Below are 18947 nucleotides of genomic sequence, written 5' to 3' on the forward strand. Positions count from 1 at the left end.
GTGAGCCTAAGCTGGGGCGGGCCCAATACTTGCTCTTAAAAACCAAGGATGGACCAATGGGTTTCGATCTCCTTGTTGGAGCCCGGGAGATTTGAATCCGACCTCAGAAAGCAGTTGGCAAATGCAAAGCTTCCTGTTGTGGAGCGGGTGGCGCAGACCGAGAAGCGAGCCGGTCAGGAAGCAGAAGACTAAACCGAACATCGGAGGATGACCTGGAGGCAGTAGCGTACCCAGGCAGGTTGTACAGAGTAGTCTGTAAACAGTGCCAAGACCATACCCGGAACGGCTCGGGACAAAAAAAGTCATACACACAGGTTATGTCTGACGGGCAAACCTGACCCTGCAGGAAGAACTGGTGATGCCCATCCTGTATGATGGAGGTAACTGGAACAGTGGGAGACCTGGGTGTGGGAAGTGGCACAAATTGAATGAAGATTACCAAGGGACCACTCCTACTCGTCCCGGTACAAGTGAATGGTGTAAAGCAGGCTTGTCTAACCTTTTTGAATGTGGGGCCATAGCATTAACTTTTTGTCACCCAGTGGGCCGGCGAGCCAATAGTCAACAACCTCACCCAAAGCAGTATATTAAAAAGCGATATTGTGTGACCTTTGACACAATAATATGATATGATAGGTTATTTATAACGTGCTTAATACCCAGAGGTGTCTAAGCGCTGACCCGGGGATCGAAGCTGTGGTGCTCCATGTCATCTTGTTTCCAAGGCAAGCATGTTGCCCCTGAGCTATCCTCCCAAGACAATCACAGGCAGTGATAGCCATGCAGTCCCAAAGATAGCTTTTGGTGTCATGGGCATTGATCAAAGGTTACGTGATCGTGATTTCTTTCAGTGTGTATGTTAATATTTTTCGGAAAATAGTGGGGGCGACCGAGCGTAGCAAGTGAGCAATAAGGATCTAGGGAGGGTTTGGGGAGGCCCCCCCTGAAGAATGTTTTTTCAAAGATGGGGTTGAAATAGTGCATTTTACAGCAGAAAAAGTGACCAAAAAGCCATAAGTTTACAATCAGTTCTAAAGGGGCACATGATACCCATGCTGTCCCAAAGATATCTTTTGGTGTCAGGGGCAGTGATCAAAGGTCAGTTGCTTGTGATTTCTTTCAGTGTGTATGTGTTAATATTTTTCCGAAATAGTGGGGGCGACCAAGCGCAGCCAGGCAGCTATAAGGCTCTAGGGAGGGTTTGGGTGGGGTGGGGTCCCCCCCAGAATTTCTTTTCAAATATGGGGTTGAAATATGGGGTTGAAATGGTGCATTCAGCACATGGCCATGCATTGGCATCCTCATCCTGCTTGATCTCTTTTCTGCCTTTCTCTCTAGGCTGGACTATTGCAACAGCCTCTTTCTAAATCTGCCTGCTTCTACTCTCCACCCTCTGCAACTTATCCAGAACAGGACTGCGAGACTTGTCCATGGCCTCAAGCCCAGGGATCAAATCTCTCCTGGACTGATATCTCTGCACTGGCTTCCAGTGGCTGCGAGGATTAAGTTCAAAACCCTCTGCATTGTCCACAAGGCCTTCTAGGCCTTGGGCCTCAATACCTTCAACTCTCTCTTCCCAAATATCTTCCTTCTCAAGCTGCTTTTTCTCCGCTGACCTTCTGGCTGTAACCGGTACTGCACTGGCTACCTGGACATCATCTGATCGCGGGCCCAGGTCCCTCCCCTGCCAAGCGGCACACACCTGCACTGCCCATCTGGCAACCCCCTTTCTTGGGGACTGTTTCTGAATCCTTACAGTCCCCCTTCCAGCTCTTGAAACCTGATGTCTGCACTTACCATGCACTTGCCACATGCTGGCACTTATTGTTATTTATTCCCTTGTACTGCACTGTCCCTGCCCCCCTCCCACGCACTATTGAAGATAAAGCCCCCTGGGCCTGTGCTATTGTGCTTCACCTTGTGGCTGAGTGTTTCTGCAGAGGAAGCCTGCAGATGCCGACTGTCATTCCAGTTATGTTTTTCCCCAGCCATGTGCCCATGCTCAGTGTCAGAGCCTCTCTTCCTGCTGCCCACCCCTGCCTACCGAGCACCTATTGATGGCTTGCCTGATTCTCCATCTTCCGCCCAATACTTTATTCTGAAATATTAAATAAAGTAACCGGGTCGTGGTTGAGGACTTGAAAGCCACGACCCAGTTTATTTATTCATGCAATGATTGTCGGATACTTGTTTCTGACGAACATTGCATAAATAAATAAATAAATTAACCAGGTTGTGGCGTTTCAGTCCTCGACCACGACCCGTTAAATTAACCGTGTCATTGCTGAGGACTATAACTTCCTCTGATGACCCCATCAGAGGAAGTTACAGTTCACAAGCAGGCACTTTTTTTTCTCCTTTAGTCTTCAGCTTTGCGGGCCACATAAAACGGCTTGGAGGGCCGCATTGAGGCCCGCGGGCCGTAGGCTGGACAACATTGGTGTAAAGAGAACCAAAGCTACCAAAGGAGTACCATACTCTTTCCAGTGCCAGTGAAGGTTGTGAAGAGAAAGGAACCTATCAAGAGGTCAGTGTTGCAAGTTGTGAAAAGAGGGAGAGAGATCAATTGTCCACAGATACTGGAAAAATGTATGTAAAAGTAAACTCGCAGTACAGGGGAAGATCGCAGGTATTTCATAAATTGACAAAGAACAAAGCCATTTATTGATTCGGAGGATAGCGAAGACCAGGATCAGTGGCTATGAAAACTTGCACTTGAACACAAAACTGTGCCTGTAGTGGAAAGGGGACGTCCCGGAGGGACAAGAGCCCCTTTGAAGAATAAAGGAACTTGTTTACAGAATCACTAAAAGCCATCCCAAGAAAGACTTGTTGAGACTATAAAAGCCTGTCCAGTTTATTACTTTGGACATTCTCACTGATGACGAGCACCCCAGTTAGATTTGCATTAGGTAGGGTAAACACCATACTATTGGGGATAGACAGGCCTTTTCCGTTATTTAAATAAAATTGATTGTTAAAATGCCACCAATGCCCAGTCTCCTTCTTCTGACCTACCTCCGCTTCTTCTGAGGGTAATTTCACGAAAACAAATTTCTTGTTAGTTCAAATTTTCAAAGGTCAATAAAGAAAGTTCCTCAAGTTTCTTTCTGTCCCTTATAAGCTTCTTTGACGGTTATAGATTTGTAGATTTAGTCTAGCCTTGGTCGTGGGACCTTCCTCTATCATTTTCATAACCCTTTTGACAGTGATCTTTTCATCTTCTTATTTTATATTCTTTGGATTCTTCAAGTTTCACTCAGTCTCTGATGGGCCGTTCTTGGCCCTTCTCACCCGATTGATAACAATTACTGTAACCTCAACAAAGGATTGCACTGCGGGTTTCTCAATCTCCTGTAACCGGTATTCACACTTGGTTCAATTGTTTTCTCAGTGTCTATCATAGAGTACTTTCGGTCTCCTCCAATCTTTGTCAGACATCTCTCAGGTTCTCTCCCCAATACCTATTCTTCAGGTTTCTCAGATTCCTGTCATCGGCATTCATCTCAATGTTTGCCATAGGGCATTGCCAACCCTCTTCATTCTTTATAGCATACAACTTTGGTGGGCTTCCCCAATGTCTCTTTTTAGTATCTCTCATGGTGCGCTGTTGGCCCTCTCCAATCTTTATATCAAACAACTCTTGTGGCTTCTCCTACGTTTGATACTTTAGGTTTTTTAGGTTCCCATAACTGGTATTATAACTCATTTTATACTGTTTGTTCAGTCCCAGTTGCCTCTCCCTTTTCTAAACCACCCAGATAGCTTCTCTTGAGCTGGGGCGGTGTCGGAATATGGCAGCTTGGTCTTCTCAAGTCTCTAGGGTTTATCGCTGACACGCTCTTGGTGTTGGATGAATTTGGTGGCTTCTTCACACATCAGCAGATGGGAGGTTTTGTTTCTTCAGGTTCGACTGGTCTGTGTTGTTTAGCGGGCCTCAGGCTCACCCACAGATTCCTCGTTGTGAAGCCGCCAAGTGGGACAGACCCAGCAGTGGCTGCTCCACTGCTCCTTACACCAGGCTTCCGGTGTTCTCCTCTGGCATTCTTTTACCCTCAGGCTGCTGTTTGCTCCACGGCGCCAGAGGTTCCATGTGTTTATAACAAATTCACTAATAACGAAAACCTTTTTAGTGAATGATTAACAGAAAAATATCCTATTTTTATTTATTTTATTTGGGGGTCCCCCAAACCCACTTTTCCCTACCATTGCCCCTCAACTCCCTCCTCCTTTTTTAATCCTACCCCACCCCATGTATACTTTTACCCAAAAATTCGATATTTTTTCGTTATTTTTTTATTCACTGAAATAGTAATTTATTTATTTTTCATTCTTTTCACTGTATACCGCCACAGCGCTCTGTCCCTTGAAGATACCTATGTCAGAGGCTCTCCCCTGCGTAAGGTGTCTCCTTCCAATTCAAAGTTTCTCTTGGTTTTAAGTCAGTCTTTAACAGCCTCAGATGAGAACAGTGATGCAGACCCACTGGCTGAATATTAGTTTTGAAGTTCAGATCTGGAACCTCACAGAAATACAGCTTCAAGTAAGTCTTTCCATGTTAGGTGAGCAATTGTTGCAATAACTCCACGACAGAAAACAATCGCTCTGTGCTTTCACAATATTCATTGGACAAGCTCGGAAAAGAGAGCTGGGAAAAATTTCGGAGGAGCTTCTTAATGGTTCGGTTCTTTGAGGGCCATTCAAGGGATAAAAAGGTTAACACTGCTTCCTCAATTACTCACTAATGAGTCACTTGTTTTTTTGTATTTTTTTTCTTTTCCTGTGTCCCCCCCCCCCCGTTGGTTTGTGACCCTTGCGCCCCTTGCGTTGTCGCTGGGCTGTGCGTTTCTTTTCTCGCACCCTTCTTCACCCACCTTCCTCCTCTGCACCCTCTATTGTGCTCTGTTTCTACCATCTTCTCTCACTGCTACTCTGTCCTATCCCTCTCTCGAAGTCTGGAAGAAAGAAGTTGAAGAGGGACATCCTGGTCTCCAACCCAGGCCTCCCTATTGCTGATACCTACACCAGTGCATCCTCCAGACAGGCTCTCACTGACATCCTTTTTGTTGTTCCTTCACCTGACCTATGCACCCTTCATATGGTCTTTGCGCCCTCTCAGTAATGGTGTCACTCAGTGGGAGGCCCTCTTAGCCTCCTTCCACTCCTCCAAGGTCATAATTAATGTCTATCTGAATGGTACCGTCTTGGTCCAAGGCCCTCAGCTCAATCTCCTCCTGTTTGATAGGTGTCTCCTGCGTTTTATCAACTTAATTCCTTCTGCTACTCCACCTAGCACCCCACTGGCTCCTCTGCCACACCTTGCTACCACCTCTGCCCACTCTCTGGCCCCTGTTCCACTTCTGCTGGGTGCACCTCAATCCTGTTCCCCTCAGCAAAAGTCCTTCCAATGTGGCAACTTGCTGAACATCGCTACTCAACTCTCGCTCTACTGTCACACTCCTGACATCTGCCTCCTCCTCGAAGAACTTGACTTGGATGTCCTCGCTCTTACCGAGACATGGTTCACAGCGAGCTCTGTCATGAATCTCGACACTTCCTCCCTGACTGCTACAAGATCCACTCTGAGCCCAGAACCAACCCGAGCAAGAGGTGGAGTATCTCTGTTTTTTCCTGAGTGGGTCCCTTCTTCTGTCATTCCTACGCAGGCCTACTCCCTTGTATGCCTGGCCTGTAGGCTCTCTATCACTCCTGGCCTCTCTCTGACTGTGGCCACTATCTACAAGCCACCTGGCCAGGGTTCCCTCTTCCGCTCCGTAGGCTGACCTCTCCTCTTCTCTCCTTGCCTCTACCTCTCAACTTCTCCGCCACTGAGACCTCAACATCCACCTGGAAGCTTCTAACGCCTCCTCTGCGCATTTCCGCAACCTCTGCGAAAGTCTCTCTCCATTATACCCTCTGATCCGACCCACTCTGCCGGACATACTTTGGATGTTCTCATCTCCTTAGACATCCCCCTCTCGCCACTCCTCTCTCCTGGACTGACCACTTTCTATTTTCCCCGCACCGGAAAAGCTCTATCCCTCGCGGAAAGCCCATCCTTACACTGTCACCTCCCTTCGCAGTCAATGAAGCATGTGTTAGTGGAGGCCTTTACCTCCACTTTCCCTGCTTCTCCTCCTGTCATGAGAATCCGGCTGAAGCCCATCGCCAAGTTTAACTCTTGGTATGACTCCAACCTTGCCGCCCTGAAAACAGTGCAGGGTGGCTGAGAGGAAGTGGAGGTCTTTGGGTGCTTCCTTTGACAGGCCGACTGGCCTCCTGCTCCAAAGGCAATACAGACTCTGTCCTGTCCAAGAAGGGAGCCCACATTCAAACCAGTGGCTTCTAACAACACGGCCAAACTCTTTAAAATCTGCATGGAACTGGCCAGTCCTGCTGCAGTCTCTACCACTCCTGGACCCTCCCATGCCCCCTGTATGGCTCTGGCCTCTCACTTCACCACTAAAACTCTCCTCTTCGTCTCTTAGCCCCCCCCCCCTTTGGCCAACTCTCCCTCTCCTCCTACTTTCTCATCTCCTGACGAGGTTTCTAGATTAGACCGAGCTATGAAAGTGTCGTCCAAACAGGTGCTCCCCTGCTCCTCCAGAACCATCAAGCACCATATTGACACCCCTTGCTCCACTCCTGGCCGATTTCTGTAATCACTTTTTCACCACAAACTTTCCCCTCTCTCCTCAAGCACTCCTTTCTGCACCCCCTCCTCAAAAAGCCACCTGCTGATCCTACCTGTCCGGCAAACTATTGCCCGATTTCTATCACCCCCTTTCCTGGGCAAACTCCTGGAAAAGCTGGCCATATCCCAGCTTACTCTCCACGCTGAATATGTTGGTTGTCTTCATGACCATCAGTCTGGCTTCAGAGCTGCCTGGAGCACGGAAACTGTTCTGAACAACCGTGAAGATCTGCTCTCTAACCTGGATTCCAGCATTCCTTCTGTCCTCTTACTCCTTCATCTCGCCTCTGCCTTTGACACGGTCAACCATGGCATCCTGATCAATCGAGACTGAGAACCTGGGTATCCCAGATCAGGCCTTGGAGTGGTTGACCTTACTCTTGGACCGCCCTTCCCAGGTCCAACTTGGTTCCTTTTTCTCTGCCACCTCTCTCCACCTGTGGCATTCCCTAGGGCTCTATCTTCACACCCTGGTTTTTCAACCTCTACTCGGCCCCTTTGGCCAACCTGATCTCTACCTTCTCCTCTAACTTTCAGCGTTATGCGGATGACACACGGCTCTCCTACAGGCTCCCCTCAGCCACCTCTCCTCTCTGGCTCATTCCTGACTGTCTATCCGTGATTCAGGGCTAGTGCGCCTTCAACAATCTCTGCCTTAATGGCAGTAAGACAGCGATCCTTCTCATTGGGACTCCTGCTCCCGCTTTCCCTCTCTCACTCTGGCCACACTCCTTTGGCCCCCTTCCTTCGCTTTCCTGTGAAGCAAAAAACCTTGGTGTCATACTCGACTCTTTCTCTCATCACATCCAACGTCACCAATAAGTCCCACTACCTGCTGCACCTCCTCAAAGGAACTCTTCGCTTTCTCACCTTCCCCCAGAAGCTCTGTGGAGCCCTGGTCCTCTATAGGCTGGACTACTGCAACAGCCTCTTTCTCAATCTGCCTTCCGCTACTCTCTGCCCTCTGCAACTAATCCAGAACATGAGTGTGAGACTTATTCTTGGCCACAAACCCAGGGACCGTATCTCTCCAGCCCTGAAATCTCTCCACTGGCTCCCGGTGGCTGCAAGCATCAAATTCAAGACCCTTTGCAATTTCTACAAGGCTTTCTGGGGCCAGAGCCCGCACTGCATCCAACGCTTTCTTCCTAAATACCTTCCTTTTCGAACCCTTCTCTCTGCTATCTCCAACTCCCTAAGGGTCAGATGCTTCTCCAGGCACAGAGTGGGGGATAGATCTCTCTCCTCAGCAGTTGCCACCCTCTGGAATGTCCTTTCTGCCTATCTCAAACTTGAGCTGGACCACCTGAAGTACCGGAAGCAGCTCAAAAAGTACCTTTTCTCCTCTGCTCTCTCTCCCCTGCAGACCTACCTGACTGATGCACTGACTGGTTGTTTGGCTACCCTGAGAGGCTTTCTGGTTACCAGGCTCTCTTGATCAGTCACCCTTACACTGCCTCAGGGCCCTTCACGCCCTTAGGGGCTGCAACTGTAACCTCTACAGTCCTGTGTCTCCTTGCATTACCCAGAGCCGTGCTGCCCTGTTCTGCACTTACTCGGATCATTTCTGCCCTTTTTCCCCGTCCCTCTCTCTTGCACTTCTCCCAAACCCTCAATCTGTCCCCTTGCATTTTTCATTGTTGCTCTTGCACGTTCTGGATGACCCAAGATCGTTTGTCTTGTCGTCCTCCTGTCTTCCCTCCCTTATCTTGTTGCGCCTAGAAACACTTGTGTACAGAAGCCTTATAAATGATTTATCATATGAAAACCCAAAGGGGATGTGTGCGCTTCCTTTTGGGCTGTGGAATTCAGGTGAGTTCCAACATTACCTGAAACCAAAGGGATTAAGTAAATGTTACTACTTGGTGGAGTCAAAGCACAAGTATTCAACACTTAAGTAGCACCATTTTGCCCAATTCCCATGCAGGCAGATAATGTTGTGTATCTAGGGAGTTTCTATGCTATGGGGAGTAGGAGTCTTTGTCCCCCTTACCCTCAAAGGGGGTGCCTCCCCCTTGCAGAGAAGGGATGAATACTCTAGGTTTGTCACCTTGTTTTAAATGAAGGTTTTCTTTTTACTTTCAAAATAAAGATTTCTATGGCTGCTACTTCCCATTTTCTAATGTTTGGATTAAACATTTTTTTCCCTGTAATAATCCAGTTCATTCCACTTCTAATTGGGCTATTCTTTACATGAATACAATATATTTGATGTCTGAAACATATACTATTTTATAATACTTACTTTGTACCTAATAATTCAAGCAAATTAAAAGTTGTATTTTTTTGTTAATGTACCCCCTCATATAAAGCTCTGTTCTTCAAGTAGCACTGATAGGAGCAGAACATAACGCTGGCAAGATAGCTTTGTGCGTTGAGTACTCGGTGCTGTGATCTGTGTCTGTTGGTTGTCTCCTTTTTTCTGGGTAGTACTTTTACTCCCCAATTTGTTTTGTTTGGATTTCTGGGGAGTGAAAGTGACTGGTATGCAGTTTATCTGTAGTGCTGCATAAGCATGTACCACTAAGGCATACCACTAAACATCCTTATCCTCCAACTCTTTAGACCATTGTCCCCTCTCCCTCTGACCACTCACTGCTGCATGTCACCCTTTCTGTCCCTGCATATGCATAGTTAAACCCTGCTCACTAGCTCCCTATATAGCAGGACACATGCTCTTTTCTGGTGCTCTCTCCACCCCAGGCTCCCACTCAAGAGCAGGCTTTTATTCACTTTAACACTGCCCTGTCTGCCTCATTGGATCACCAGTATTCTGCTAGAACCTTTGTTCCCCCATGCCCACCCTAATCCATGGATTATTTCACTAAAAGGCACCTGTGGACTACCAAGGCAATGCTTCTCCAACATGTCTCACTCTCCTGACCTTATCTTGTAAAAATCAGTCTGTCCTCTGAAGAACCCTTGATTGTGCTACTTGTATTCACTACTCCAAACAAATCTAGTCTATGTACTCCAAGCCTCCAAGCTCTCCTCTACACTTCATGCCATTTTGACCCCTCTTCAACCACGCTGATGCTCCATCTCCTCCCCTCAGCCAATGTCTTTGCACTTTCCTCTACACTCTAGCCATTTTGACCCCTCTTCAACCACGCTGATGCTCCATCTCCTCCCCTCGGCCAATGTCTTTGCACTTTTCTTCCAAAATCAGGTACACCAGGTCTGTGCTGGTGCCAATTCCTCTCTGGCTCTCTCCTCGACCTCTCCCACTAAGCGGTCTCCAATTCTCAAGGCTACCAACCCATCTTTCACAGATTATCAAAGATGCTTCACCCTTTCTTCTCCTTCCACATGCTTCCCTTTATCTCTTGTCATGGGAATTTTTGATGTCTTGTGCAAAGTAGCTAATGTGACCCCAACTCTCAAAAAATCTCCCGGCCACCAACAACCCAGCAAGCTATCGGCCGGTCTCTGCTTCTGCACTTCTGAAAGACCATGAAACAGGTTGCGCTCAACAGAATCGGTGACTTCCTGGTTTCTAATTACTTCTACAAGCCACTCGACTTAGACTTTGCTTAGATTTCACTTAGACTTGGACACATTTGCTCACTTTTGAGCTAGCGCTTAACTGGATTGCCGCCTTTCTGTCAAATCCATATTGCTCAAAATCCTGGAACCCTTCCTCCTCTTCCCCATTGCCCCTTGATGGGGGTAATCTCAGAAGGGCCTGTCCATGGACCTCTTCATTTCACCCTTTATTCCTCCTCACTTATCAAAATGATTTTCTCTTTCGGTTTCTCCTACCTCCTTTTTGCCGGTGGCACCCAATTCGTCGTCCTTTTCCTCCGTCACCAATTACAACTTGATGGGTTGGACCATTTCCTTAAAAACAGTCATCTACCTTTTTATATTGTCCTTACAAACTGGGAGAGCCAAGTTACTCTGCTGAGGGGGCAGTCTCCCATCAGTGGCAACTCAGAGGAATTAAGAGGGACAGCCTCTGTCGATTCTATACTGGATAGGTGGTCATCCAACATGTACATTCATGTTACTTATCTCCATCTTTAAATGAGTCTAGGAACTGGACCCACCCACTCATAACCTGGAAAACTCAATTTTTTACTATGAAAATGTATGCTAGCCACTGACCACTCCTTTTCACACCTCCCACCCTTACAATGGCACTGCCTAACAACCGCAATACAAAATATTGCCACAAGCCCTGGTTTTATGTTTGCTCTAAAACAAAACCACTTGGATCTGCAAAAGGTGCACCCTTGCCATCATCCACCCCTGACCGTTCATCAACTGTTTTGACTTAACATAGACTGTTTATCTTTGTAAATGTTTACATTACTATAAATGTATGTTTAACCCATTAATTGCAAGTCTGTATTGTCCCAATGTTATGTTTTAATGTTCAACCAGTCCTCTTGACATTACTACTGTACCACTAGAAATGCAAAGCACCCTTTTATGGGATTGCTCTTTACTGTATGACCTATTCCAAGTGTTTATGGTGAATGCACCCTTCCATTTCAGATACATTCAGAATATGGAGTATTTCGCCCTATGGTTTAACTTTGAACCTGCCCAGAGCTGAAAAATGTAAACCTCCTGTTTTCCCTCATTTGCAGAAAATGGTGGTCGAGCAGTTGCGGAAGAATCTCATGATTAAACAGGAGCAACCAGACAGTAAGATGCTCATCCAGCCACTTCTTCAGCTGGATCACAAGCCCTTACAACCGCAGCCTCAGCAACACAAGCAAGTTCCACCACAGCCAGCCACAACCCTTCCAAATCTGAGCACATCACAGGTATGAGGGGGCAGGAGATATGCTGCATATTAAAGACTGTATCTAAGGTGGTGGGGAGGGTGGGGTGTACCTTGATCGAGATGAGTTGGTCTGATTCCACTGAGGTTGCCATGCACAAAGTGATCTGCTGCTTGAACACTCCTCTGTACCTTCTGTACTAGCATTGTTAATGAACAAGTTAATGAGCCTCCTGCTTTGTTCATTAGGAACCAACTAAGGGAGCTGCTGCCTTGGTGCCATGAATTAGGTAAAGGGGTCCTGCTGCATAAGGGGTGCCTGGCACAAGGAAAGGGACCTGCTGCTACATAGTTGCAGTTGTGCAAAAGAATGTCCTTCCACCCTGGGCTGGGCCATGTGCGACTTGAGATTTCTGCCATGCTTTACTCAGCAAGGAAGGCTCTACCCTGGGGTAGGAAGTGCATACTGCAAAAGATACCGGTTAGCCTTAGGTTTGTCATGCACAAGGAAGTTGGCCAGCCTTTCTGGCAAAGGCTGTGCACAAACAGGACCTGCTGCCCTGAAAAAGCTTTGCATGAAGCAAGTAACCTGCTGTCCAGGAGATGAACATGCAGAAGGCAAGCAACCTTTCCCTTGAATCAGCTCTCCACAAGTTGTAGGACACGCTTCCTTCTGTCTGAAATTAAGATTGTTTGGGAAGATTCTTTTATGTTTTACAGGTCTTTATTTTTTTATTTCAGGTATGTGTATTTTTGTGGGTCTCTTGCTAAAAGAAAACTATGCTTGAGGCCACATTTCATTCTTCTCGGGGTGATTACAATTAGTAAATAAGGTTTGTGGGTGTGGCGGTGTGGGTGTGGCGGTCGTAGACTGTACGATTGTGTGATCCCAGTAGGCACCATGCCCTAACTGTGCAGAATACAGTGTTGCCGGTCAGGAGGAGGACACAGACATTTGTTAGACATTTCTTAATGGTATTCCCTACCTAATAAAACTAAGGTGCTCGCCAGTGAATGTCTTCAAAGAATCTGTCCACTGTCCCTAACTGACTCTACCTCTATTGATAACAACTAAGAATAGGAGAATGGCTCCCTTCTCCTGAGCCCTTGCTGCTGGCAAGTTAAGTTCAATAACTGATCTTCAAATAGTTATTTGTAACCTCTCCAATTAGTTCACAGTTTTTTTAGTACTTTACTGTTCTTTTTAACTTTCCCGATATGGAACACTCTTGATTTGTTAGTTCTGCTTAATTACTTCTTTGATTATATTTCCAAAAAAATCGTTCTTCCATTTTCCCAGGGTAGGGGTAGCCAACCTTTCTGTGATTCTGTTGCTTTCTTTATTGTGACTATAACTAGTCTGATTAGTTTTAGAGGGTTTTGCCGCCAACTCTTTGCCTCTCTTAATTATGCTCACATTATCTTTACTGGGACGAGTAGGAAAGTTTTCGTAATGATTCTCCTTTTCTTCTCATTCTCACTACTGTATCTTTGTTGCCTCGACTGACCAGTAGCAATCTTCTTTTCATCCTCCATGTCTTTTGCTGGTTATCCTGACTTGTTTGAATTAGAATACTTTAATCCCCTTTCCTTCCCCCCCACACCCAGACAGAAGTATTTAAACTGTTCACATTTACAATCTGCAAACATCAATTTCATTTACGTTATATTCAAAATCCTCAGATTATGTGGACACCATTGCTGTACAAAGTTCCCGTTGAGATAGTCCAAGACAGCCGCCCAATCCTCCCCTTGAAGATTTTACATCATCTATTCCATAGCTTCAAACAACCAATCTTAGACCCCCAATGATTTCTTCTGTTTCCAGGCCGTTGCTATAACGAACCATCAACATAACAGCCTTACTCTGCATCTTGGATGGTAAGCTGTTTTCTGGATCAAATAAACCACACAGCCACACTTTAGGAGCCCGTTTGTCTACTGAAGGAAATTATTTAGTTATCTGCTTTTTAATCTACCCCCAGAAGCTTTCCAATATTGGGTATGTCCATCTAATATGCCGCCAGTAAACACAACAAAGTAAATTGCTGTTGAACTTTGTCCGTTATCCTCCCTTCCATCTCTTTCAAACATTCTGAGATCCTCTTTACTAAGCACCATTTCACCAGATTCTGTTGATTCTCCCTTCTCTTCCTCCCCACTATGCTTTTTACCTGAGCTTGTCTGCGTTTCTCCGCTTTGTTTCCAACACCTCTCTTGCAACTCTTCCGCCTGTGGTTGCCTCAGTTTAGTATGGGTATTTTTTATCTTTTGATTTTGACATTGGGGCCCGGTCAACCAGATATGTTCACTTTCAGTAAACCCGATATATTCCAGTTCCATTTCCACTTAATCTGTCTGGAAACATATCATTGATCGGAAACTACACCTATAGTTTTTAGAGTGCCGCTATCTCATCCTGCTTAGCGGTCGAATATATCTATCAGTATTCCCTTTCCAACTTCAATCACCAGGCTATGGCTATTCACCCCTTATAAGCGGTACAAAGTCTTCAAAACGTCAACTTTTCCTTCTCTTATCAGGTATTGCTGCCCTCTTTTCCCCTTTTCCACTATGCTCCAGGGCCCTCAACTCTGTTACTGCATCAAACTTGTATCCTTTTCTGTTCTTCCCTGAACGTTGCACCTACGTCATGCATTAATCCAGCCACCGCATAGCCCTTGTAATGACCTGAAGGTGCTCCGTTAATGGCAAAAATTAAGCAATCTTCCTCTTTTACTGTGTGTCCACTGTTCCATAGAATTTCACAGTGTGAGCACCTTCAGTCAATGCCTATAACTGCCAGTCTAATGCCAATGATCCACTAGTCTCAACTTCTACTCATGTATTCCTTACAGTTTAGCAGCATCTACTTCCTGGTATTTTACAACCATCTGCAGAACTGTCAATATTGTTTGCCAAAGTCACAGACATATTCACTAGCACTTACTGTTTCACGTCCGACATCCAAAACTGGTCTGGGACCTCCTTGCTTCTTCCAGCTCTGTTGCCAGCTTCCACCGTATCCTGCCTTTGTCGCCATGCGCCCACACCCAGCAATATAGTCAATGTAATGCTTTTCTCCCTTTTATTGCTTGTTTATTTAGTGTCTGTGCTGCACACTGTCTGCTTCAATCAACACTTGACGCAATGCTTCCTCCTCACTTATACGTCCGCTCCTCCTAATGTCGCGGCAGTGCTCCAAAACCCACACTCCTTCTTGCTGCTCGCAGTTACCTTCACAGTCGGGCCATACTTTTACTCCATGGTGGACCGGACCTTCCCTCACTGACACAAAGCAAGCATTCAGTCTGTAAACAAGGGGGGAGGGGGAGGGGATAGAACTGCAAACCCCAGCTTGTCCCCACCTGTGTGATCCGTCCGCTAATGCCTGCCGAAGCGTTCAAAGTACCTACACCATCGTAGGAGGGATCGCACAACACAGACAGGAGTTAATTCCTACCTCCGCTCACTCTTCCCCAGCGGCTGCAGCGTGGGTGTCCACAGCAACAATCCCCCTCTATCGTGCCTCCTCCAATTAGCTACGGCTCCAAATTTCTTCCTCTTCCCTTACGACGGCATGCAAACCCTCAATATTCACTGCTTGAAGCTATTCATCAAAGGGCTCCCAATACAGCTTCATTCCCCGCGTCTCACTACAGAATCTTTCTCCACACGGCTTCCATTCTGGTCGGCCCGCCTTAACACCGGGCAACGCCCGATCTGGTCCTGCCGCGCTTATGATCCACGCTCTTCATAGCTTAGAGGGGTGGGGGTGAGCCAATCAGCCCCCAGTTGCTTCCTACAAAGTTCACCACACACTGCGGTCTTCAATGGTGCCCAGCCCACCTATGTAGATGGGCCAATTATTTGCGGCCAGTGTCGGAGCGAGGGATCACGCGTCCCTACTCAACGGCGACCATCTTTGAATGAATCGGAATACTTTTATCATGATTCTCATTAACTCCTATTACTGATGGATTCCCATTAATGGATTCCTTTTTTCGCTCACTTCTCTCCTTCTTACTGTTATATTCTCCTTGTATTGACTGGGGCGAGTATGAATGTTCATGTCATTTTCATTCAACAATTCTCAATGGTATATTTTCATTATATTGATGAGATGAGTATGAATGTCCATGTACTGGTTTACAGTCCCTTCTCCGGGTCTCCCGCTTTTCCCCATTACCTGTTTGTCTCTGGGATAATGCCACCGGGTTTCTTTTTCATTCGGGTTTCTCCTTCACTTGTCCACACCCTTTTCTCTTGAGTCCTCTCCTTCTTGGTCTCGTCCTTTCTGACGGGAGCTTGGTTTCTCTGTGCCTTGTGTGCTTCGTGGTCTTGTCCACGTAGTAGTATCGGCGTGCTTAATAAGGCGTCCAGTCCTCCACTGGCTCGACGTGGCCATGTCATCACTTACTGCTTTTCTCTCTCTACAATACTTGGGATGCTGTGCACCTGCTTCCTCGACTCTGGCTTGGCAGCCTATTCAAAACTCCCGGGCTCTATGGAGTTCCCAGTCTCGGCCCCTTGCAGAGGTGATTTAGCCGTGGGCCTTCCGTGGCTTAGCTTCTCTTGTTCTCTCGTGTGGCTTCTTGAAGCCCTTCGTCTTGGTTATTTATCATTTTCATCTTAGTAGAATAAAGTCTTTCCCTTAAAGAAAAATGCACAACTTCAGTTTTACAATCGCACACATTGGTTCCTTTTTTGCACGAATCATTGTGGGGCATGGTTGAAGAGGTGAATTTAGGAGAGTTATTAGGGAGTTTCTCACAAGAGCATGAGTCCTTGTTCCCACATTGGCAGCTGGGGGGGGGGGTCTCTCCCGGTAAGGTCTTGCTTGCATCTAGCCTTAGGGAAGATATTGCACAGTGTGCTCACCTCCCTAGCCTCACAAGAGGGAGGGACAAGGGGGGGGGGGCATTGGCACCATCTTGGGGATAAGGGATGAATACCTGTTATGTCTCACAACAGACACAGCATTTAGATGTCATATCCTGGTAACTCTGGGTGAAACGTGATATATTCTGAAACCGCTTTGATGATTGCTTACAAATAATATTGAAGAGTGTTGATGAAATACATAAATGTTCTGATTGTTTTGATGTGATGGATACAATGTTTTCATATTGTGCATTTTATGTATCACTTAGTACCTGTGGTAGGTGATAGGTAGATGTGAATAGCTTTCTAGGCGTTGGCTATACAGCTTTTTTAGGTGGAATTTATTATGCTGTTATTGAATTCATTCTTTGTGTATAATGCAATTATCTGATCGATGCATACTACCATGTGATCAATAATCTATATATAAACCTTTACCTTTTTCTTCTCTGATTCATTTTGATAGTTTTTATGAGTAATTTCTAACTTTTGACACAATGGATTGACATATTGTCATGCCACAGTGTGCATATTTGTTAACTTAATACATATTTATGCCAGCAATACACTGTTTCAAGCTAGTATTCCATTCCCCCTTTCTTTGAAGCAGTGAAAAGTGTTCAGTCATGACAGGGCTGTCGTGTATTAGTTCTTAGCTGGGTGTCTCCATAACAACTATGTAGGACCCTACCGCAGGAAGCTGCCGTTCTGAGCCCATTGAGGAAGGAGACCGGGCACAGGAACACACTCTGTGAGGTCCCATTACAAAGAGTGCTTCAACGACTGCATTCACATAATAAAGCTACCTGCACCACAGTGCTGATAACTGGAGTCCTTTTGAAGTAGCAGACAGATTCTGACAAGCCTCCTTTCACTTCGTGCCATTTCCTGCTGACAGACCACTTTGCGTAGGACACCATAAGGCAAAGGACACTTAATACAGCTGCCTGATTTGGACCACTGGCCAGAGGCTTGCTTTGGACAAATCTGCTATAGCGGATTTGCCTTTATAAAGGAAGAAAATACTACCTTTTGGTTGATTCATCTTTGGACTTGGAGAAAGAGCATTCTATTCCACATATTTCAAAGTTCTCTGTCCTAGAAATGAAGTAAAAAGGCCCCAAGGCAGAGGCAAGCTCTGCTTCCTACCCATCCCAAAGGCACATTTGGGGTGACCTGCTGCTTGGATCGGGCCTACAGCAACTAAGACATTGGTATCCTGGCGTCTGCTCACTGGAGGTGGCTGATGCTTGAAATGCGCTCTACATCCTCCTGGCTGGAAGGTGCAGAAAGAAAGGACTCGCCTGGCATGTGGCCATCCTGGATTAGCACTCCCCAGCATCAAGAAGTCGAGGAGCAGCTCTAGATCTGGTTTCCCCACTTTGATCCATTTTCAAGTCGGCACACCACTTTTCCAACTGCAGTGAACAGAAGCTGCTTTTGATGCTCTCCTCTTTCCGATATGCATTTGAGTGACTTACTCAACCCCTCAACTAGGAGCACCTTCAAGCCAATCACTGCCAAAGCGCTGCAACTCACTGTTGGTTCTCTTCGAGCTGACTGATTTGTGAGACTATCTCAACCCATTGCTATCCAGCGCTTCACTTGATCGAGCCAATCGTTGCTACAGACACGTAAATGTACCGTTGGTCCGCTACTAGCTGTCTCGATGCACGCAATCCATTTAGAACCATCACTTCCAAACTACTCTACGCTGTTGAAAGCCTACGACAAGAAACCAAAGTTATTTGAAGTGGCCCTCCCCCTGCCCACCAAAGCACCTTTGTGACTTTTAAGCCCCTCTTCTTTGACTTGAACATTGACATTGCTGCTGAAACCTTTTGCCCGTGCACCCCTGCATATCAGCCAAGTGTGCCCTTTATTCTTAGTCAGCATTCTGGGTTTACTTTAAAGTGGTGAGTCTTTAGTGTTTTTTATTAGTTGTGTGCACGGTTAGTTTTTATGAAAGTTTGTATTTTTAGAGAACCTTGTGGATATTATTTTATTTTAGTACCATTGTTTCTGTTAACACCCCTCCTGAAGAGGATCTCTTTGGTAACATAGCAGGCTATAAAGGAGTAACACTTCTCAGGCTGTGCCCCTTTCACCTTAGATTTGTATTACTGCAGGTAAAGTAGTAGTGTAGTGCTGAGTAGGTAGTTTAGCCACTACTTATCCCTGTACTCTGCAGAGTATTAGTACATTCATCACTGCAGGCTTAAGTCGGGTTTTTCTTAGTAAAGCTAAATTATACTAACTAGTCTTGATATTCTGGTCTAGCCCATTTACATTACCATACTATGCAAGTGTGACGTTAAAAACCTAGGGGCTGAATAGACCCTTAAAAGGTTAAAACAAATATGAAAAAGTCGCTCCATGAACCGATCTAGGATCTGCCTGCACACACTATCCAAATAACATTCCCTCTCCACCCATTATTCACATACTTGACTCTACCACACTTGTACCTAACTTCTGCCACATTCAGATAATGCTGGACAATCTTGACTCTGCCTTGGCGTTGCTAAAGGTTATCAAACGTGTACCTACATCCACTTGTTTTTTTTTTAATAACAATCGCACACCAGAATTTCTGTTACTCATGGTGCCTTAGCAGAAGCATCACCCACGCTATGT

General features: G+C 46.1%; 1 protein-coding gene across 7 annotated transcripts in view; it reads left to right on the forward strand.

Annotated features, from left to right (window-relative positions):
• The window catches only part of PHF21A (PHD finger protein 21A), a 2009174-nt gene that overhangs the window by 678252 nt on the left and 1311975 nt on the right, over positions 1–18947 (forward strand). For all 7 annotated transcript variants that reach the window (XM_069623242.1, XM_069623245.1, XM_069623243.1 and 4 more), the window contains exon 6: positions 11290–11469. In XM_069623242.1, the coding sequence (XP_069479343.1) occupies positions 11290–11469 (180 nt within the window). The remainder of the gene's footprint in view (positions 1–11289; positions 11470–18947) is intronic.

Source organism: Ambystoma mexicanum, chromosome 11 (assembly GCF_040938575.1).
Source record: "Ambystoma mexicanum isolate Mex_15411 chromosome 11, UKY_AmexF1_1, whole genome shotgun sequence".
Classification (NCBI taxonomy): domain Eukaryota; kingdom Metazoa; phylum Chordata; class Amphibia; order Caudata; family Ambystomatidae; genus Ambystoma; species Ambystoma mexicanum.